The following is a 23,114-nucleotide window of genomic DNA, read 5'->3' as shown; positions in this document are numbered from 1 at the left end:
AGCGGACCGCCGCTAAGTGTTTTCATATGAAGTCAAATGTGCTACAAGTCAATTCTTCCTCCTAACTATTAATCAAAAACACTATCAATCCAATGTGCATTTTTTGAAAAGAAAATGTTATTGATCATAAAAGGATAGTCAATTACCGATTATTGATCACAAAAAACTGAGAATGTAACTCGAATGGTATTGAGTGCTTTTCAATTCTCACAATCAGAATTGAGTCATCGCTTCAGCCTTTGGCTATGAAAAACTTAGCTAAGTATGATAGAAATCATACTTAGCATTTTAAATGGTCGATTGCCGATCATTAATTCCATAAAATTGAGAATGTAACTCGAAGGGTATTGAGTGCTTTTCAATTCTCACGATCGGAATTGAGTCATCGCTTCAGTCTTTGGCTACGGAAAACTTAGCTAAGTATGATAGAAATCATACTTAGCATTTTAAAAGAAATAAAGAGAAAAACTTGAAAAGTAAGAACTTTATAAAAGAAAGAAAAACAAGAACAACGAATTTGGAAAATTCGAGATATGTTTGAAGTTTACCCAATGGGTATTTATAGCTTCCTAAAACCCCTAAAAATGTTCAAAATAATTCCTAAAAATTACAAAAGATAATTCCATAAATTGTTTGAATAAAATCTCAAAAATAAAGACAATTCCTAAATTTGAGTTTGAATTTGCAGCTGAGTCTTCTGCTTTCACGAAAATGCTAATTGGACCTTCTAGAAGATGTTAACTAGATGTCACGTTAGCTGAGTCATACCCACTGGTCCAGCCTTGACTCTAGAAAAATAAAAATTACAGAATTTCGTTCTTTTTAGCATAGTTTCTGGAATTCAATGCCCTGCACAGAAAATAAGAGAAAACACCCTAATTAACAATATAAACCGATGAATCAATGAGTAATTAACAATAAAATATTAACGAAATTAAACACTCATCAATATTATAATTTGAACTTTTAAAAATATAAGAAATAAATCTTACCAGATTCAGTTCAAGCGATGAAATCTGGACATCATCTAGATGTAACATTTCTTATTAGGTAGACATTTTACAACAAATTCTTTAAAAAATAATTTTTTCTCTCAGTTGTTTTACTTCTCAACAAATCATAATATAAACCTTAAACTCCAAACTCTATTTATAATTCCAAAACCAATGGTCATAAACGGCTAGTTCATGGAACTCGCCATGTGGGCATGACGACAAGGACGGACGTAAGATTTTATGTTATGGGCCGAACTTAAACTTAAGGGGGATGAACTAAAATTCTATGGGGAACTAAAATTCTAGGGAATGTGAAATAGATTTTCAATAGGAAATACATAGAAAAAGTTTAAAATATATAGTAATTTTAAATTTTCAGGGACGGTTGCCCTTACCCATCCCCTCGATCCATCCATGTGTGATGAGTTCCATGAACTAGCCATTATGGCCATTAGCAAATGTTCATTGCCCAACGTTTAGTTAACTACTATAATATTTAAATTTAAACAGAACTCATCATGCCCTCATGATGAGTTTCATGATTAAAAATAATTAATTTATAATTATTATATATTATTTTAATTATAAAAATTAATATATTTTACAGTAACTTGTCACGTGGGAGAAGAAATATATTAAATAATTAGGTTCCACGGGATCCACAGACTTTAGTCCATTAAAAAATACTATCCGAGCAAACTCGTAATGTGAACTTGACGAGTCTATCCTACACTATAGCAGATGGCGTATAAAGCAAATTAAAGTTTGGTTGATCTATTGGGCCTAATAATTAATCTGCTTAGATTATTGATCCAATTTTTTTTTGTTGGGTGACAATTATTGGTCCAATTTTACTGAAAAGAAGCTCTTAAATTCTAACTATTCAAAACCACAAGAGGCGAAACCAATGATAATCATTCTCTAATTTCCCAATCAACTCTTATAAAAATCACAAATTCCCTTCTAATTAAGTTATTTAGTTTTATATTCCAGGAAATATATTCAATAAATTTCCTTTAAAAGAATTTAATTGCTTTGATTATAAATGATTTTGCTTTAACCAACACCTAGTTAGTTTAGTGAGATGAGGTATTATATATCCTTTAATTATGATCAAAGGTTCGAATCTTGACTGTTGTAAATAAAACAAACTGGTTGAAAGAATTGATATTGCCTCGCAGTATTCAATTTAAATTAGTCAATAATTAGATTAAATACACCTATGCACGATGGTAGGTGCCATTGGTTAAATTTTAGCAGGTTAATTGTTTGGTTTATACAAAAATTTTATCGAATTTCTCAATGTAATACAAATAATTTTTTTATCTCAATTTCATATATTTCACCTCAACGAATTTAATTATTTCAGTTAGAAAATCTAAAGTAGCATGTGAGACAAATCATAAAGTGACATGTGTTATTTAAGAAAAAATTATTTACTTTCTATAATAACAAGATTAGTCCTTAGAAGTTTTATATTTTTTTAGTCTCATCCTTAATAATTAAACAATTAAATATTTATTTTAATAAAATATTAAAAATATTTGAGCCAATCAACGATTGACATATGACATAGTATTAAAAAATTAATATTTTCTTGATCGACTTTCTCCTCTGGCCACCATCATCCACATCCAATGCCCTCCTTAGTCTTTACACTCCATCTTATCTACTATCTCCACGCTCTTTGTTTCTGATTCTCTCATTCTTTCTCGTTGCTTTGGATCTCATCGAAGGACGTCTTAATTTTGTTGTCAAGAATGAATGTAAGATTTCATGTTAGGGTATAGGAGAGCGAATTTTTAAAATTTTAGAGATAAAAATAAATTATTAATAAAAAAATATGAATATAAAATTTATGATAATTTAAAATTTTTAGTTAGACCACTACCTAGCCACTTCCTCGATTTATCCAGGGACAGAGCTACCCTTTGCCCTGGGGGCTACCGCTTCTCCCATTTTTTATTATTAAAAAAATACATGGAAATATATTAAATTAGAGTCCCAAATTTTAGTTTATTTTAATTTTATCTTCCTCCTTTTTTTATGATTAATTATACTTTACCCTTAAATTGGAATTATCCTACTTATTTTCATCCCCTAACAACAAACTTAAATCCAACAACCTCTTAAAACTCACACGTCCAGTCCTTTCATTCCCTAATCTTCAATTCTATCATGGGAGGTTGTACGTGCAAGCAAACTTAAGGAGCTAGTCGGCTGCCCTAAATAATTAAGTCTTTAATTTTTTTTAAAAAATAATTAAATTCATCTATCATGTTATAATTCACATATAAATAATTATATATACATCAAAAACAGTTACGCCAATATTATAAATTGTCATACGAATGTCACAATGATCAGCAATGACTTGTGTTTGTCAAATAATCATATTAATCACGAATCAAATTATTTTAGTGGTTAAAGAAATTGTTGTTATTTTTTGAGGTATTGAGTTCGAGCACCAACGACCCCAGCATGTGCGATTGAGTGTTCATTGTCAAATGTTTGAGAGGATTTATAATAGATACTACTTTATAATTACCTTATCTTAATTAAAAAAATAATCATACTAATTAATTTTTGGTGAAGTTTGAGTCTTTTCCGATTTTGAAGGAATATAGTTTGATCTATAATTTTGTAAAGATAACAATTAACTATTTATGCACTTTAATTTAAGAAGTAAATAATTTCACGGAAGGTCTATTTATAGGTAATTGCATGTTCCCACAAAATATCCAAATTAAGCTGGCAAATTCAGAGCATAGATCACCTTTTTTTAGTATAGTTGAAGTTGAAAATGCCCTTCTGAAACAAGTATAAATATTCCAAAAACAAGAACCATATCGTAAGAAAACAATAATGGAGGAAACTAAGCTAAGGCTTATTTTCCTCTTTTCCGTTTTCACCCTAACTCCAAAAATATGGGCAAACATTGCTGAATTTGATGATTTTTGGAAGCAACGTGAAGAAGAAGCATGGAAGACTGCGTTGGCCTCTTATGAACCCAGTCCAGAAAATATCACCAATCATCTCAACTATAATGTCAACAAGTAAATCCTATTATAACCTCTTCTTTCTTCTGTTTCTTCTTTTTATATAACAAATTAACAATCTTTCGTGTATGTACGCAATAATATTAACAATCTTGGACAACATGTTGCAGGGTTCTTGATAAAGCTAGGGCCAACCAAACTACAGAATTTGAAGGCGTTATAACTAATAGAACGAGAAGATCCTTAAGGGGTAAACACAAGAAGAACAAAGGTCCGTGCTTGGCAACCAATCCAATTGATAGATGTTGGCGGTGCAGGAAGAATTGGGCTAAGAATCGAAAAAGATTGGCAAAATGTGTGCTTGGTTTCGGCTACAAAGCTCGTGGTGGAGTGGATGGAGAATATTATTTAGTGACTGATAATTCTGATGATGATGTTGTAAATCCTAAGCCAGGGACTTTACGTCATGCCGTGATTCAAATGAGGCCTTTATGGATTTTTTTTGCTCATGATATGCACATCAAATTGTCGAAAGAGCTGTTAGTTCAAAGTGATATGACGATTGACGGTCGTGGAGCAAACATTCATATAGCATATGGATGTGGTATTACACTCCAATTTGTGCACAATGTCATCATTCACAACATTCACGTTCATCGTATCATTACATGTCAAGGTGGTCTAGTCAGAGACTCTACAGATCATTTCGGTTTAAGAACGGTCGCCGATGGAGATGGGATTTCCATCTTTGGATCATCAAATATCTGGCTCGATCATATTTCAATGTCCGAGTGTCAGGATGGACTCATTGACGCAATACAAGGTTCCACCGCCATCACCATCTCAAACTGCCATTTCACCCATCATGACCATGTAAGTTATACCTCGAAATACTCGTCATGCTACACATCTTATCATTCAATTTTCAACTAAATATTTTCGAAATTTTCTTTTAGGTGATCTTGTTGGGCGGAAACGAATCATTCGAAAAAGATTATTATATGCAAGTCACACTCGCATTCAACCATTTTGGTAAGGAATTGGTACAAAGAATGCCTAGATGTCGATGGGGATTCTTCCATGTAGTCAATAATGACTACACTCACTGGAAAATGTATGCCATTGGTGGTAGCGCTCATCCCACCATTGTTAGCCAAGGCAATAGGTTCATTGCTCCAAATGACCCCAATGCTAAAGAGGTGATGAAAATATAAATAAATAATCTATACCATATGTTATTCTGTAAATGCATAAAAAACATGATGTTACCATAAATGTGTATGTGATTGTACCACTAATTTGTCTTTGTTCATTGAATTTCTGCAGATAACTAACAGGAATTATGCACCAGAATCAGAATGGAAGCATTGGTTATGGACATCAGAAGGAGATTTGCTCATGAACGGAGCCTTCTTCAGAACTTCTGGGACACCTCCAACTTCTGGTTTTAAATTTAAGAAGAAGGAAATTATCAAAGCAAAGCCGTCAACATTCGTTAGAAGACTTACTCGTTTTGCAGGGACGCTCAAGTGCAAAGAAGGATCCAAGTGCTAGAAATAACTCTCAATTCTATCAATATCTGCAATTTTTCTTCTTGCTTCACGTATAAGAAGAATTTAATCTTCTCTAAAATATGTTAATATGACACAGATTGTCACTATATATAAATGAAATATTTGTAATTTCATCTTAAATTTAACAAAATCAATTCTTCAAATATATATATATATATATATCGACCATTGCAATGGCCATCATTCTGACCACCGTCGACTATCATCGTTGACAATCAATATTGAGTTCTAAAATTTCCTTCTGGACTCATTTATCCCTTCTAAACATGAATCTGATGTCTATTTAATCAGAAAAACACTTTAAATTCAATAAATCTAGTGTTGAACGCTTGATTTTCTTATTCTTTTATCTCTATCGTTTATTATTGAACGGAGTCCGAATGGAAATGTACGTGTTACTCCTTACCTTAGAGGGGCTTTTCTACTATTGAGATTTTCAAACGAAGGCTCTGATCGCTAGAGATCACCAATGTTGAATCAATTCAGTTGGAAATTTTTAAGTGTGTTACCTAAGAATCATAAGGCAGGATCGAAGATTAAATTGATTGCTGTTGTTATTAAACTCTTGCTGCAAAAGATGCTTGTATTAAGAATGAAATCTATAAATCCTCAAGCTAACAAAACAACACATTGCACTCCAATATAAAATGACGTGGCTAGGTGGCTAATTAACAAGACACGCCATCTTCGTTTTGGCATGCGTTAAGTAGGGATGGTTGCAGAGTTAATGTGACGATTGATTTAGCTATAATAGCTGAAGCAATGGTATGGATGGGTGTTCGATTAACGGTTGATTTGAGATGAAAAACGATGAAACATGGGACAATGATGACCGACAACGAAAAGGGCACTCAATAGAGACAATGAAATTACTAAGAAGATGATGAGATGAAAAAAAAAAACATGAGGTGGACCACTGGCGTAGTTTACCCTTTTCTTTTTTAACTTTTTAAACATCAGTGGTGAAAACAAAAACTACTCCAAACATAAGTGACCACTGGCGTAGTTTACTCTTTTCTTTTTTGTAATTCAGCATATATAATGGTAAAATTTAAGTTTAAATGCATAACAAAACTCATTTTTTATCCAAAGAAAGAAACTATTTTAGTTCTTACAGTTATTGTTATAAAAATTATTGTAATTGATTAAATGTAATTCAATTAATATCATGATATGTTGATAAATTTAAATATTATATTTTAATACCTTGATAAGATTAATGATTATTTTACAAATTTTGATAAACTTTAATGACCATTTTATAATTATTTGGGAAATGGAATGACCATTATATAATATTTAAAAGTATTTTGACCAAAATAACCCCTTTGACATAATTCGGTGACCTCTAATATACTTTGAAATTGAGGGTCCCCTCGTCAGCCCGTGCCCGTCTCCACGTCATCAATTCAGTAATGAATCTAACGACTCAGTTTCCCCATTCCTTTTCCGTTAACAGTCCAAACGAACGCCGTTTATCCCCAATCCAATTTTTTTTTCCTCTTATTTCTTTCTCTTTGTTCACACTCTCCTCCCAAAAAAAAATCTCATTTCTCTCTCTTTAAAAACTCGCATTCTCTTACTATACCCCTCTATACATACTTCTCTCTCTCTTCAAGAGTAAAGTTTTATCTCGAGAATTCATGTCGGTATGTAATCTTTCCGGGCTTTTGTTTCCCTTTTCATTTCTGTTCAAATTCATTAATAGAAAGGTCTAATTTTGTTGTGTGATTTAATTTCTGTTCTTTTATTTTGTAGTTTTGAGCTTTGGGTTGTTTTGAATCATATAGTTTTTGGGTTTCTTATTCTGGGTTTTAAGTGAAAAATTCATTTGCTGATGATGATCAGAGTTCTAAATTTACCTTTTGCATCTTTTGATAGCTGCTTTCCTTGATGCGTTTTGCTGCTTTTTTCTGGAAAATGGATTTTTTTTTCTTTTTTTTTATGTTTAACTGATGAATTGTATGCATTTATTTATGTAATGACATTATTTACGGATTGGAAATATTTTTTTGCAAGATAAATTTACATTGGATGAAGATGGAATGTGTTGACAAATGGGTGAATTGTTTCGATGTGTTTATAGAATCTTTGTATGAATATGATTCAGGAAGGTTTGATCAATTTATCACTGATTTTGTGTGGAAAATGTAGTTTCTGATTAATTGTAGAAGCTGGGAAGTAGGAAGCGGTAAGCTAGGATTTTGATCAAGTTCTTTTCAATACTCGGTGTAGATATTGAAGGACGCTCAGCAGAGAAAATTAGCTTTTCTTGGGGGTTTCAGAGGGCATGTCTTGTTACTTATGTCTTATTGGATATTTGTGAGTTGTATTACGATTAAACTCTAGTTTCCTACCTTATCTCTAACTTTTATATCCTAGTTTGTAGGAAAGATAACTTCTAACCTATCTAGAACTCTTATCTACTCTTGTATAAGAACCCCTAATGTATCCCCTTGTAATCAACAGAAAATCTGAATAAAATAAAAGCTTTTCTTCTTAAAAACCCTACTTCTACATGGTATCAGTTTAGGTTAGATCCTTTATTGCCTTCTCTCGGCTACTATGGTCAATCCCCTCATCAGGGAAAATTCTTCTACTACTACACAAGAATCACCGTCAAAGTTGTCATCATGGACTAGAAATTTAAAAATTACTCGGCCTTCCTCTTCTTCTCAAGAAGACTCGTTATCAACAGGGAATGTTGGACAGTCCGCTTTTTCGTGGTTTACTAGTGGGTTGGACTTGTGCTCACCTTCAAAATATCCCAATGCGGATGATAACTCTGATGGAGCTTCAACACCAACCTAATCTGGCTTTTTCAGAACAATTAAAAAAGGCATAGTTGACTCATCTAAAAATGTTGTGACAGCTATGCAGGTTAAGGCTCGGCATGTTGTTTCAAAAAACAAACGAAGATACTAGGAGGGAGTATTTGACTTAGAAACGACATACTTCACCGGTCGCCGGCAACCTTCGAAATCATCCCAGCGTGAATCGCAAGGAAATTTTGTTCCGAATCTGCAGGCGGTTCTTTTAGCTGTCATCGAATGGAGGAACTCAAACAGAATTTTGGTCAACTTCAGTCTGCTTCCGAGCCCAAACATGCTTGTGTTGTCCGCAAAGGTAGTCCCGACTTTGCTACGTTATCCCCTTCACCTGGTTTTGTCTCTCGGAAATTTCTCTTGGAAATTTCAATCTTTATCGAATTTTTCAAAAAAGATGGTTCCTCTTGTTGCGTTCACACAGCAGATGGTTCTCTTTCGCCTATTGTGGGTTGTGGCTCGATTCGTCTTAATCGCCACATTGTTTTATCTAATGTTCTTTATGTTCCGAATTTGGCTTGCAATCTTCTCTCGGTTAGTAAATTGTCTGCGGATTTGAGCTGCACTTTTCGTTTTAACTCTAATGTGTGTGAATTTCAGGATTTGAACTTGGGATGGTGATTGGTGGACTTTACATTCTCGAAGCCTCTCCTCCCGTTCTAACCCGAGTAAACTGGCCTATTATATCTTCCTTTGTTTCCATATCCCCTAATGATGTGGCTGTCGAGATTATCATGTGGCACTTTAGGTTAGGTCATCCCAGTTTTAGTTATCTTGCAAAGATGTTTCCCAAACTTTTCATGAACAAAAATCTCGCATCATTTTCTTGTGATATTTGTCTTCTTGCCAAGCACATTCACAATTCATACCCTCCTTCTCCATCTCGTTCGCCTAAACCATTTTCTTTAATCCATAGTGACATTTGGGGATCTTCTCGTGTCAAAGGCTTAAATGGGGTTCATTGGTTTGTTTCCTTTATTGATGATCATTCTCGTACTACATGGACTTTTTTGTATGAGGGAAAATTTGAGGCCGGTGACATTTAAACGCTTCCATAAAACACAATTTCAGAGTTTTATTAGCTTTTTTAAGTACGATAATGGTAGTGAATATTTCTCTCACTCGTTGGGTTCTTTCTTTTAGGAAAAAGGAATTGTCCATATCACTTCTTGTGTTGATACTCCTCAACAAAATGGAGTAGTCGAACGTAAAAATCGTCATCTTCTTGATAACCTGAATACTTCTTTTTTCTACTCATGTTCATACCTTTGGGTTGAGGCTCTCTTAACCGTAACTTTTCTCATTAATCGTATGCCAAGTAAACTTCTTGCCTTTAAATGTCCTCGGGATATTCTTTCACAAATTTTTCCTCATTTCTAACCTTTCACCACATTTGCTCCTCTTCGTGTCTTTGGTTGTACAGTCTTTGTCCATGATCATAACCACACTAAATCTAAGCTTGATCCTCGAGCAATCCAGTGTGTCTTTGTGGGGTACTCATCTCTTCAGAAAGGTTAATGATGCTACTCTCCTTCTACCAAAAAGTTCTTCACAGCTATGGATTTTACATTCCAAGAACATAAATTGTTCTTCTCAAAAGATGAAATCCAGGGGGAGAGTGAGTATGAATTTCAACTTTTTCCAATTAATATTGAACTACCCATCAATCTATCTCCTACTGAACCACCACTACTCAACCATCACTTGACATCACTAAACTTCCACCTAACACCACTACATCCGATGCTGAAAACCAGACCGTTAATCCAGCTGAATCTCCTAAAACGCCAAGACCATCTATGACACCCCTTATTCCCCAAACTGATCTCCTTACCTATAAATGTCGACCCAAACATGTCCCACAGACCACTACGCAGCCATGCATTGTCAAGAGCCAGAACCAGGTTTAAATTCCTTGACAAGCGAAGGAGACGATCAAAGTAATTTGGATGTGATGATAGATACTAGTGAGTTATCGATTGCTCAAAGAAAGGGAGTACGACGATGTACAACTCATCCTATCAATAAATTTATTGCTTATGGTAAACTAATGTCTGGTTTTAAAACATTTACAGCTCAGGTTGACAGTATTCACATTCCAGAGACCATAGAAGAAGCATTAAAAAGTCCCGAGTGGAAGCATGCAATAGAAGAACTTTCGGCCCTTAAAAACAACAAAACCTAGGTTATTGTCGATCTTCCTAAAGACAATAAACCAGTCGGCTGCAAATGGGTCTTTACTGTGAAATATAAGGCAGATGGTAGTGTTGAGCGGTATAAAGCTAGACTTGTGGCAAAGGGTTCACTCAGACTCATGGACAAGACTAGCAAGAGACTTTTGCTCCGGTTGCAAAACTCAATTTGGATCGAGTACTATTATCCTTAGCCGTAAATAAGGATTGGATATTTCATCAGCTAGATGTCAAAAATGCATTCCTCAACGGCAATCTTGAAGAAGAGGTCTATATGCGAGTTCCACCAGCGGTAACAATTCAATCTGGAAATCAACGAGTATGCAAGTTGTTACAGTCTTTATATGGTCTAAAACAGTTTCCTCGGGCATGGTTTGACATATTCACGAAGGTACTTTTGCAAGACAACTATACACAATGTCAGTCTGATCAAACTTTGTAAAAACTGCTCCAGACAAGAAAAATGCGATCTTGATTGTCTACGTTGATGACATCATCATCACGGGAGATGACTTAGTAGAAATTTAGAAATAAAAGACGTTACTAGCAAAAGAATTCGAAACCAAGGACTTAGTATGCAAGTTGTTAAAGTCTTTATATGATCTAAAACAGTCTCCTCGGGCTTGGTTTGACAGATTCACGAACATACTTTTGCAAGAAAACTATAAACAATGTCAATCTGATCACACTTTGTTTGTAAAAATTGCTCCAGACAAGAAAAAGGTTAACTTGGTTATCTACCTTGAGATATTTTCTGGGCATTAAAGGGGCAAGATCAAGAGAAGGAATTGTCATAAATCAAAGAAAGTACATTCTAGACTTACTTTCTAAGAATAGAATGACCGATTGCAAGCCCTCGAAAACTCCCATGGAAGTGAATTTGAAGTTAAAAAAAGATGGGAATCCTGTAAACAAGGAGCAGTGTCAAAGGTTAGTTGGTAAGCTCATCTATCTATCTCTAACTAGGCCAGACATCACCTTCTATGTTAGCATTTTGAGGCAATACATGAATGATCCTAGAGAATAACATGTGGAGGCAGTAAATCGAATTTTGAGATATCTAAAGATGACATCGGGACATGGGTTGATTTTCAGAAAACATGAAGATAGAGCAGTAAAGATTTTCTCAAATTCGAGCTGGGCTAGAGAATTAACTGATAGAAAGTCAACCACGGGTTATTGTTCGTTTGTTTGGGGAAACTTGGTGACTTGGAGAAGCAAGAAACAAGTCATAGTTTCCAGGAGCAGTGCAGAAGCAAAATATCGGGCGATAGCACTCGGGATCTGTGAAGGTGTTTGGTTACAAAGGCTCTTAACCGAACTAGAGATGTACGACAACAACCACTTTCAGCTTCAGAGTGACAGTAAATCAGCAATAAGTATTGCTAAGAATCCATTACATCACGACAGAACAAAACATGTGGAGATCAGTAGACACTTTATTGCAGAGAAAGTAAATGACGGAACAGTGAACTAAAATACATCTCTTCACAAAATCAGCTAGCCGATGTCTTGACCAAGGCACTTCTGAGGATTACTATCGATGAAATTATATCCAAGTTGGGTCTTTATAACATTTACTCCCCAGCATGAGGGGGAGTGTGAGTTGTTTTACGATTAAACTCTAGTTTCCTACCTTTTCTCTAACTTTAATATCCTAGTTTGTAGAAAATATAACTTCTAACCTATCTAGAACTCTTATCTACTTTTGTATAAAAACCCCTAAATGTATCCTCTTGTAATCAACAGAAAATCTGAATAAAATAAAAGCTTTCTTCTTGAAAACCCTACTTCTACAATATCTAATCTACAAATAGCAGCTTGATTGTGAATATCGTAATCCATATATTTCTTCACAATCTGACATAGATGAGTCTTTTATGTCAATCTTTTTGCATTGAATTGACCTGCTCTAAATAAATAGAGTTCTTTATGGGATCTATGGTATCCTATATTTTTAAAGATGTCACTAAATTATGCTAGGTATTTGCATGACTTGCTACTATTTTGATACTTTATGTAACTTCGTGTTCGACCTTTTGCAGATTCCTTTTTGTCTTGTTGCTGGATAAGTTAAGCTTTTCACTGTATCTTTCCGAGAATGTGATTATTTCATGTTATCTGGTTGTGGCTTCATATTGATAATGCATATGATTTTATATGGTCATTTTTATCTCCATGAATGGTCATTGTGATTTACATTCAATTATTGCTCATGTAGAGGCTTTCTGTTTGAACTGTGTATTTTGCACTGTTGCTATTTTGGCATGGCTTTCTTTCATTGTTCTACCCACTTAACATCCCCCTTGGATAAAGATTGTTATGTCAGCAATTATACCGTTGTTTAAAATACTTGTTTCATGAACCATTTATGATTTTTTGTTTGATATCCTAATTAAAAAATGTGATTACGATGACAAGGGTTTGTGGAATGCTTTCTCTGCAGCAATAACCAGTGTTACTGTTCAGTTAATTTGAACTACACTGTTTATTTAGGTTTTTAATAATGCAAGCTGCAACACAACATGCCTTTTTAGCCACACCGTGCTATGAACCAGACAATGTGATCTAAGCTCTGCTGAGTTGCATTTGTTTGTTCTTTTTTTTTCTCCTTTAGTAAGCAGTTTCACTAGCATTTACGGTTTAGATTGTATCAGTAATCTTATCTTCGGTTGAATGTGTTGCTAGTTCAGAACAGAAAAGATTTGCTGGTATGTCAATCTTACAAAAATAGAAGTCTATAGTGATGTGAAAAATGAAAAACATCTTATGTCTAACACTAGAAAGTACCCTGGCAGCTTGAGAAACAGTTGATAGTGGGTTATCATAGCCTCCTTTTTCCCTTAAGCCTATTTTTAGAGTTTAAGAACTATCAATGTAGACAAGTAATTGTTTTTCTGTAAGGCATGCCCTTGTTTATTGATCGTGGACAAATTCTTAATTTTTAGCTTTGAATAATTCTGTATGCTTGTTGGAGAGGACTAGCAATTAATGAAACAGTGTGAAATTGAATACATCGTAGCAATTTGCTACCTGGCAAAACTCGGACATGCTTTATTTTGGCCATGTTACCTTGATGTTCTGTCCATCTGCTTACCTTTTTATAAGTGTCTCGATGGGAATTCACTTTTTACTTTGCCCAATAGGAAAAGGGTCAGCCATTGCCTAAATTTGGTGAATGGGATGTCAATGATCCTGCCTCTGCTGAGGGATTTACTGTAATCTTTAACAAGGCAAGGGACGAGAAGAAAACAGGTGGCAAACCTGAGTCACCAGCAAAGGCTGATCCTCATGCTAAGCCTAGAGCGGAACCTGGCAAAACCCAACCTGTAAGTAATGTATAATGATATGCTGTTGGCATCTAATAACAGTTCCCCTGAATGTTGCACCATTTCCATATGCAATGATCGTTATAAACTGTTGCTGTGATGATTTTTCAGAAAAAATGGTTTTGCTGCATTCAAACTCCAGCTGCAAAATGATGAACTCAAATAAGGCTAAGAGCTTCCACAAGAATGTTAAAGCCCCGCCATATATGCCGATACAAGATAGGAACTATAGGGCTTGATAAGCCCGTCTAGATTTCCATTTTGTGGTGTAAAATTTAATTCTGGGGGAAGAATTAAACAAGACAAACGCTTGCTGTATCTATATATTGATTTGGTGGGTTGTTATCAGAAACTGTGTTATTTCATTGCCTTTTCCGCCTGTGTTACAAATCCTTAGTGCTTTGCTGTTATACATGTAATTGGTGTGTTTTCAAAAAGTCGTTTTTCTTTTTTTCTTTTCATTTTCATCTGTTTCTCTTCTTTTTTATTGGAGATGTATCTCAAAGGAAGTTCATAACATGCAGAATAACCTGTTTTCAGATAATGGCCGGATTTCGATGGCAGTTTATAACATGTAGAGAAACAGGTTTTCCGACTATGGCTGAACATCATTCATCAATGGGACCATAAAACAAATTTCACCAATCATACTTTGAAGTCTATGTCACTCAACAATGTTAAATGTGGAGTCTCAACCGAAACGGTTAATGTCAGTGACCTCATGTATTAATGTGTACATCGAGTGCCTGAGATGACAATAGTCTGCAGGATCCCTTAACTAACAAAACATTGCAGTGCCGTGCAAAAACTAAACCCGGGACATTCCAAGCTTTCTTTCAAAAAGGCGTCGGAGTAGGTAAACTTGCAGAACACTGGCTCCGATTAGTGCTGCAGATTCGTAAAAGGCCTTGTGAACCGCTCTTCTACTCATAACTTCATTTACTGCATTACAGTAAGAAAATTATTAGAGGGAAAAATAAACTGGAAAGGATTCATATGAGAGCGTTTTAAGCAATGTCTACATCAAAGGTTTCTTTTTCGTCCTCACAATATTCAACGAAACTTATATATTAGTTCTCCGATAAAACCATGTACAGTTACATATATCGAAATAAACTCTTCTTTTATCGAGTGAGTAAAATATTGTGAAAAATCATTCCTAGTATTCAGATCTAAAAGATCTATTAAACATAGTGTAGCAACCTAAATCACAAGATAAACATTCCAGGTACCTATGAGTCTGAAGGTATAGTAGCAGATATATAAGTTCCAAAGGTATCAAAGTCAGAACATCATCCGGAATTGTCTTAGTTAAAAATAGAAAAAGGTTCAGACAAATATACCTATTGCCTGACGTTCTGTCTGAGCCTCTAACCAGTGCTGTTCGAACTGGATGTTATAAAGAGCTTCCTCTAACTTGGATATTTGCTCTAACAAAGGGTTGAAATGCTCTGCAGATGAACAGAAGCCGGTACGCTTCATATTAAAGGTTCAGCAAGGGAAGAGAAACATTAAAGCAAGTGAAACATGACTTACCATCCTTCGCATGTTGATCATAGTACGTAAAATGGCTTTCATGGACATCAAAGTCAACTGTCTCGTAATAAGGAGATTTATTACTGAAGCAGAAACGGTGTACTCCTTTTTTATGAGCAACAAACTCAAATTTCTCACTTATCTTGTCCCGATAATCTTGAATCTGATCACCAGAAGGTCCTTTTACCTAATAATTGCAACAAGTGGTAAGTTCGATAAGACAGACTTCTGAGTTCCCAAACAATTTTGCAAATAGGCAATTCTAAGGAAAATTGGGGGGAGGGGGGGACCCTTTACGTTCATCTCATTCTTCGACTTGAAAGCACTACAAGTAAAATCTTTTCAGAGCCTGATTGCAGAATCTAACTTATTCAGATCAAAATAACATAGTACCACCCTAAAAGATCACCAAAGTTCGGAGAAAAATAACAACTCTTAATAGCATTTGCAGCTGATGGGTTTCTAGAAGCCAAAAAGTTGGAATCTGTTTCCGTTTCTAGTCAGCGTTAATGACATGAAAAATACATTAGTGCTACAATCCTATGTTTTCGGTATAATACTAACTGTAGTTTCAAATTTGATTTGCTGACTTCGAGAAATAGGTATGGGGTAAAGGTGGTGTCCAAATCTGAGAACCGGACTCACAATCAGCTCATGAAGGAGTGAGATCTGATTTAAATTCATAAGATCACCCACTTTCACACGCTATTAACTTGCAGTTCACACTCTTAACAATGCCCTAAGTAAGAAATATCAATAGTGCAATAACTGAACTACATGCTAGCAATTGAAATACGAGTACACGAAGTTAGAAAGAGATGAGGAAGCTTACCACAAGATCAACACCCTCGTGACTATTATGCCAAGATGAATCGGACTTAATGACAACAAACGACACATGAACCGTATCCCCTTCATACTTAACATCGTGAGAGAAGCATTCTTCTCTATCGATTACAAATCTAATCCCAAACACGCCATTCGGGATACACAAGAATACTAGCAATATAACAGCAACAAATTCAAGGGATCCGATTTTCATCTGCAGAATCATAGTCAAAGGTTCCTAGTCATGAAACATGATATAAAAAATATGAATACATCATTACATTGCACTAATTTCATTGTAAAAATAACAAATTATATAAAATCAAAGACCAACAGATTAATACTTCACAAAACCCAACATAATAATAAAATCTAAACAGTAACAAGTAATGGAATCAAAAACCCAGAGAAAATGCCCACCAAATCACTCATTTCCCCCCTTCAAGTTCATGATAATTGATTGAAATTAAGAGAGAGAGAGAGAAATCCCCACCAAACATTTACAAAAAAACATGAAGAAGAAGAAAACCTGTTCAAACCAGAAATTTTCAGGTAAACGCCGCAAATATCGAAGGAAAAGCGAAGAAGAAACATATAAACAAGGTGAAATAGATCATAAAAGATGCAAGAAGGATATTAAAACAATTGTTTATTTTTTTACAAAAAAAAAGCTATAATTTTTTATAAAAATTTTACCTTTTCTCCCCACGTTGTTCCTGTTTTTTTTTTTTTTTTTTGAAGAGTTTACAAGAACGTGAAAGATTTAGATCGTGTTTTGAAGACGGACACTACGAGAGGAAAGAGTTTTAAATGTCCGAGGAAGTTGTCTTCGCCGTGGTTACAATCGTCTGTATCTCATGTGCAGAATAACATTTTCTTTATCTAGCGTGGCTGAGCAACGAAACCGAGAAAATCGAAAAATCGATACGAATCGAGTAAAATGGTTCGGTTTGGTTCGATTTGGTTTTAAACGGTTCGGTTTTTGGTTCGGTTTAAAGGCTTCATTTTTTGATTCGGTTCGGTTCGAGTTTTCCATATGGAACCCATTTGTTCCATATTGAACCGAATAGGCAATTTTTGTAAAAAAAATTATAGTTTCAAGTGATTTTTTTATTGAAAAACCGATAAACCGAACCGAACCGAAAAACCCAAACCGTTAAAAAAACCGAACCGAACCGAAAAAATCGGTTTCGGTTTTTTAACTATTCGGTTTCGGTTTCGATTTAAATATTGAAAACCCGTTTATTTCGGTTCGGTTCAATTTTTGGTAAAAAACCAAACCGAACCGAACCGAATACACCCCTAACCCTATTGTTGTTGTTTTTTTCTTTTCTTTGAAATTATTTTTTAAGGTGTAAAACGAAAGGAAATTATATTTATTATAAAATTGTAAAAATACTTCTAAATAAATATTTATAATCATAAATTAATTAATTATTGAAATCAAATAAATTGAATCGATTTTACTATAAAACCAAAATAACCGAGTTAGTTTCTTCCTTTAAGAATTATTTATTTATAGAATAAAATATCATTGTCAAATAAAATGTCTATATACAATTAATTAAATGTTTTAATTTAATTATTTTTTATTTTTGTATTGTGATTTTACTTTGATATATGAGATATAAGTTAATTTATGAGAATAATAATCAAAACAATATTTTTGATCAAATGGTATTTAAATAATATTATTTACTGAAATGATATTTTTTTTAAAGATATTGAAACGTTGTTATTTTTGGTAAAGGTGCATCATATGGAAAGTATTTTTCAAAATACTTGTAGGTTTGTTGGGTCTCAAATTAGCACCATCTAGGATTAAAGGGTTTTTTTTCTCAATACGGCGTCCGTCATATTTATTTGGTCCACTAGAATAACTTTAATTTTATTTTGGGATCTACATCATTTTTTACAGTGTCAAGAGAATGTAACAAATTTTATGGGATATTATTTTTATATTATATGTCTAATATTTTATTTTATTTTTTTTGAAAATAATTATTATGTGAATTTAAAATTTGAAAATAAAAATATACTAGACGAGCTCCGTCTGGGTTTAAAATTTATAACCATTTAGATTTGAAAATAATTGTTGGATGTGAATAGTTCCAACGTTCTTTTTTTAAAATTTTAACTATAAATAGGAGTTGAGTTAGTAGATAGAGTTATAGGAGAATAAAAACATGTATTTGTGGGAATAATATTTTAGGTAATTTTTAGAAGATCATCTTTAGTCTTATTACTTTGATATTGATGATTCGGGTTCAAGCTTGTATTCAGATGAATAGTGGGTGAACAAATCAATAAAGTCTATTCTTAATCAACATAAAGAGTTGAAAAGTGAGGAGGATGAGAAGAAGGAGAAGAAGAAGAAGAAGAAGAAGAAGAAGAAGAATGAAGAGTTAGCAAGCGGACACAACAAACTACTCATAAAAAAGAATGAGAATAAAAAAAATAATAATGTAAAAATTGAGAGGATCAAGAAGAAGAAAAGTTTTTTGTTTTGTTGAAAAAATATTTTAAATAAATGTATGAATTTGAATTTAGTTAAATGTTATAGTTTGCAATTATAAATATTAATGATTTTATTTTATGTTTATGGTTTCATAAGGTTAGTTATATTTATGTCCTTATGTTGATGTATTTAGTTTGTAGTTTTTTTTCTTAATATACATTTATGAAGGTCTAATATAATATTTATAGTTTGTTATTCTTTTCAATATAATCTATCACATTTTGGAAAGCAATAAAAGTTAAAATAATTCGTCGTCTCTATATGACGAGTTCTAATGTATTTTTTTTAAATTTTAAATTCACATAATAATTTAAAAAATATTTTTTTAATGGGCCTGCAATTAATCACAATAATATTTTAAAATTTTGGACATGCAATATAAAAATATTATTTTATCGAGGTGACGAATTCTTCTGATACTGTAAAAAATAATGTATATCCCAAAATAAAATAAAGGTTACCCTATTGGGCCAAATAAATACAGCAGGCGCCGTATTAGCCCAAAAGAACCAGAATTAAAGTGAATGAAATGAAAATAGCGGATCAGAAATTTTAAAAAATATATATACGAATTTTATTTAAAAAGAAATAATGTTCATGTTACGTGTCGAAGATATGTGTTTGTACGGACACAAGGCCTACAAAATCTAAAATTTTGATGTTAAAATCGAAAATCTCTTTTACGTTGAAATTAAAAATCTAAATTTTGTTCAAATCATGGAATGACAAATACAGAAAATGAAATGAAAATTCATCAAGTCAATAATGTAAAACAAGTACAAGCTGACACAGCCAATACAACTGAATTGATGGCTATGGAGCTTGGCATCTTGCCATTGTCCTTCCTAATGAAAACTCCTTGGTACAAAGGCCAGTTGATGAGAACAAGAATGGCACAAAGAACAAGTTGCAGAGGCATTGTCTCACAGGTTCTAATGATACCCTCATTCATGATTGCTCTCTTCATCAATCCAGCCAAGCAGACTAGATTCACCGATGTGATCGTTGCCAGCACGGTGAACGTCGGAGACGAGCCTCCGAACTCCATTATCTCTTTCACGTATCTGTCGTAGACTTCCTGTTACGAGGCTTTCGCCGTGATTACGAATGCTGTATCCGGATTTAGTCCTAATGTTTTCGCGATGGTGTAGATGAAGACCAAGAGATAGGAGCTTGTTCTTTTGTAAAGCCATATCCTTTGTTCATTCCACCACCCTAGGACAGTGCCGCCGCTCCATAGGAACTCTGCCAGGCTATACGTATACTTCGAGATTATGACGTATGCAAACGGAAGAAACCATGGACTTGACAACTGGATATGTTCATAACGTGTTAATTTCAGCCATCAACGGATTAAATCGGAAATCAATCGGAAGTAACGTACCTCGGGGAACAAAGGAATGCCTCTTAGAAGATAAAGGGAAGGGGCAACAGAGTAGTACAGCACTGCCAAGCAATTAGAGGCCCAGAAGCAGTAACAGCAATGTCCTAGCTGAAGGCCTAAGCTGATCTTTCCATTGGCAAACCAAGCCGGACTGTATTTCGAAAGTAATATCTGAAAGTCACCTTCGGACCATCTCTTGTGTTGCACCAGAGTCTGTGCAAGCGTTGTTGCTGCAACTCCGAGAAAAGCCTTCCTTTCAGGATTATAATACACTGACTTCCATCCCCGGCATTGGATCGATAAACCTGTAATCACATCTTCAACTGGACACCCATATTTAAGTCCCATCTGAAATCAAACATGCATCAAGGTGAGAGTAAGCATTGCATAAATACATAATTCCATGTGTGCTCGAGTGAGGGAGAGTAAGAGACATATACATCCTTGCCCCACTCGGTGTTATTTTCGTATGCACAACTAGCAAGGACCTTTGATTTTTCTTCCAATACATCTGCAGCTTCTACCCTTTCTTTGCCGATTGCGATTTCGAATTCATTGTCACTTTCCCTGCTAAACTTTCTTCCACATAGTACATCTTTTCTGTGAAAGCAGCCATCTCCAACATAAAGGGGGACTCCATAGCCATCCAAACCATGAAACTTCACCTGTTATTTTTCAATATTTCACATTGAAACAACGAGATGCTTACCGGAATCATAATTACCTCGCTAATTACTCTGAGTGAACTGCCATATAGGTAGTTCTTGGTAGTATTGTCAAAATTGTGGAAACTGTACAAAAGCAATCTCATGGCCCTTTTTATCATACATGAAGAAGCAAAGAGCATCCCTCACAGCAAGTGAATTATTCGAGTACATGTCGCAGTCCACATTTAGAATAATCGGGCATCTGCTAATTTCAGACGATACCCTTATCTGCATTTCGTGTAATGTCAAGCTGTTAGGCTTGTTGGCATCAGAAAAATCAAGTGTAGGTTGCTCGGTTGCATAGATAAGTAGGTTCTAAAACCATTTAATTATTTTAATTTAGTCCTTTTGTATTCATTAATTGCTTTAAATTTTTATCTTTAATTTCAATTTCTTGAATATAGTCTTAGAATTTTAGGTTTTAATTTAAACCTTTTGATTTAGATTTAGAATATTTTAGTACTAATCTAGATTACTTAGATTTCAGGTCTAGTTCTTAAATTTAGACTCCTTTAAATTTAGTCCTTAAATTAGGAGAATTCTTAATTTGGTCATCGCTTTTGCTCGAGGTTCCACTTTGATTATTCGAATTGTAATATTGATTAAAATTAATTTAAGTTAATATTAGAGCCTCCACTTTAGATTAGATTTCAATTTAGTCCCTTTAATTTAAGGAGTAATTTGAGTTGGCCCTCGCCTAAATGCTCAAGGGACCATATCGATTATTCGATTTAGTAACAAATTAAAATCCAATATGATTAATACTAAAGCCTATATTTTTAAGTTTATGCCTCTAATTTCTTTAATTTTCATAATTTGACATTTTAAGATAGAAAAAGCCTTAATCTATATTTAGTTTAATTAGGATTAATAATAAGTTGTTTGATTGCATCTTATTTTAAAACCTAATCTCCCACGGAAGCTGCTCTCATCCTAGCATTGGGGGCAGCCTACTATCCTACCTCCCCCTTACTCTATTACATATGGAAACAGGGTCAGCTAATTAATATATTATTTTAAAACCTAAGGTAATGTTCACTTATTATGGAGTCAATAGTATATATCCCGCAAGTATGTTCAGGAGGTGACTACTGGTGATCCCGAATTAGGTCGACATCATTTTCAAGACTGCATCATGATTTCTAAAATTGAGGCAATGTCCGGTTATTAGGCATAATAGTTGATCTCCCGTATTCATGTTAGGGGGCGAACACTATTGGCTTAAAAAAACGGATATCCTTTTCAACTGTGCATCCATAGTGAATTTTTTATTAAACAGAGATCGAACTCAAAATTTCCAAATCTAAATATAGAGTAATCAACTAGGTACCAATTTTTAGGCGTTATAGTGGTGTTAATCCTTCCCCACGCGTAATTGACTCTCGAACCTATTTTCTAGTTTTTGAAGACCCTAAAACTTAGTATTTTTATAAAAATAAAATGTTTTATTAAAATTACCCAGTTTTTAAGATGCTCCCATCGCACCTTAAAATGATTGGTAGCGAGTCCTCACATTTTAAAATATTTTCAAAGAAAACCCCTAAGTGATACGAGTTTTTTCACACCCGGACGAAATACAGTGTTGACAATGAACTAAAATTTGGATTTACATATCATCTCTCTTTCTTCCTCCTGTTTAGAGAAAACAGGGGAAAACAGTTTTATCTATACATTTTAGTTCTTTGCTTTAATAGAAAAAGAACAAGCTAACCATCATCAGGCAAATCATATATGTTTTGGTGTTTATGAACATGCTATTGATTTGGTCTCAGTTTCTAAGGAGATTCATGGACTTACAGGAGCTTAATAAGATGTTAAAAGACTGAAAACTATACCATTTAACATGTTACTAAGAGAAAGTGGTAAGGAATTACCCACCTCTTTTTCTAGCCATTTTATTGGTTAATAATTCTAGAAAGTGTTTTGGGACTATGAGGTTGCTTCTCTAATGATAAAGTAAGAATTGGGGGAGAAAAAGGAAGAAAGAACAGAGCTTAAAGTAACTTCAATGATAAGCTACTCAAAATGAAAACGCGTATTTTGTAGCTTAAAAAACTCCCGCATATGTTTTTAACTTTTACCGGTTTACAGGTCCTGGTTATTGACATTTTTGTAATGGATTTTAGTAAGTTCTATTGGTTGTTGTCCGAAACTAATCTGTGTTATGGACCACCTTCAGGCTCGACAACCGGAAGGTCAGACTCGGACGTGCAAGTAAGGATTTTCG

General features: G+C 34.1%; 2 protein-coding genes and 1 pseudogene across 3 annotated transcripts; 2 read left to right on the top strand and 1 right to left on the bottom strand.

Annotated features, from left to right (window-relative positions):
- The first annotated feature begins 3,854 nt into the window (after positions 1 to 3,854).
- Positions 3,855 to 5,611, top strand: LOC120157908 (pectate lyase-like). The gene is made up of 4 exons (XM_039168888.1): positions 3,855 to 4,051; positions 4,165 to 4,867; positions 4,951 to 5,193; positions 5,321 to 5,611. Exons 1-4 carry the CDS (start codon positions 3,861 to 3,863, stop codon positions 5,546 to 5,548), a joined length of 1,365 nt encoding a protein of 454 aa, XP_039024819.1. The 5' UTR covers positions 3,855 to 3,860; the 3' UTR covers positions 5,549 to 5,611.
- A 1,499-nt stretch (positions 5,612 to 7,110) lies between these two features.
- On the top strand, positions 7,111 to 14,346 carry LOC120157928 (protein NOI4-like). Of its 2 annotated transcripts, XM_039168899.1 has the most exons (4): positions 7,111 to 7,217; positions 7,804 to 7,890; positions 13,732 to 13,914; positions 14,026 to 14,346. In XM_039168899.1, exons 1-4 carry the CDS (start codon positions 7,212 to 7,214, stop codon positions 14,065 to 14,067), a joined length of 318 nt encoding a protein of 105 aa, XP_039024830.1. In that variant the 5' UTR covers positions 7,111 to 7,211; the 3' UTR covers positions 14,068 to 14,346. The 2 variants fall into 2 exon arrangements, with proteins under 2 accessions (XP_039024830.1, XP_039024835.1); XM_039168904.1 differs by lacking the exon at positions 7,804 to 7,890.
- A 274-nt stretch (positions 14,347 to 14,620) lies between these two features.
- Positions 14,621 to 21,155, bottom strand: LOC120157946 (annotated as a pseudogene).
- Between the last annotated feature and the right edge of the window lie 1,959 nt (positions 21,156 to 23,114).

Source organism: Hibiscus syriacus, unplaced genomic scaffold (genome assembly GCF_006381635.1).
Source record: "Hibiscus syriacus cultivar Baekdansim isolate YM2019G1 unplaced genomic scaffold, ASM638163v2 tig00002840_pilon, whole genome shotgun sequence".
Lineage (NCBI taxonomy): Eukaryota > Viridiplantae > Streptophyta > Magnoliopsida > Malvales > Malvaceae > Hibiscus > Hibiscus syriacus.
Note: the sequence above shows the minus strand (reverse complement) of the source record. Positions and strands in the feature narration are given on the sequence as shown.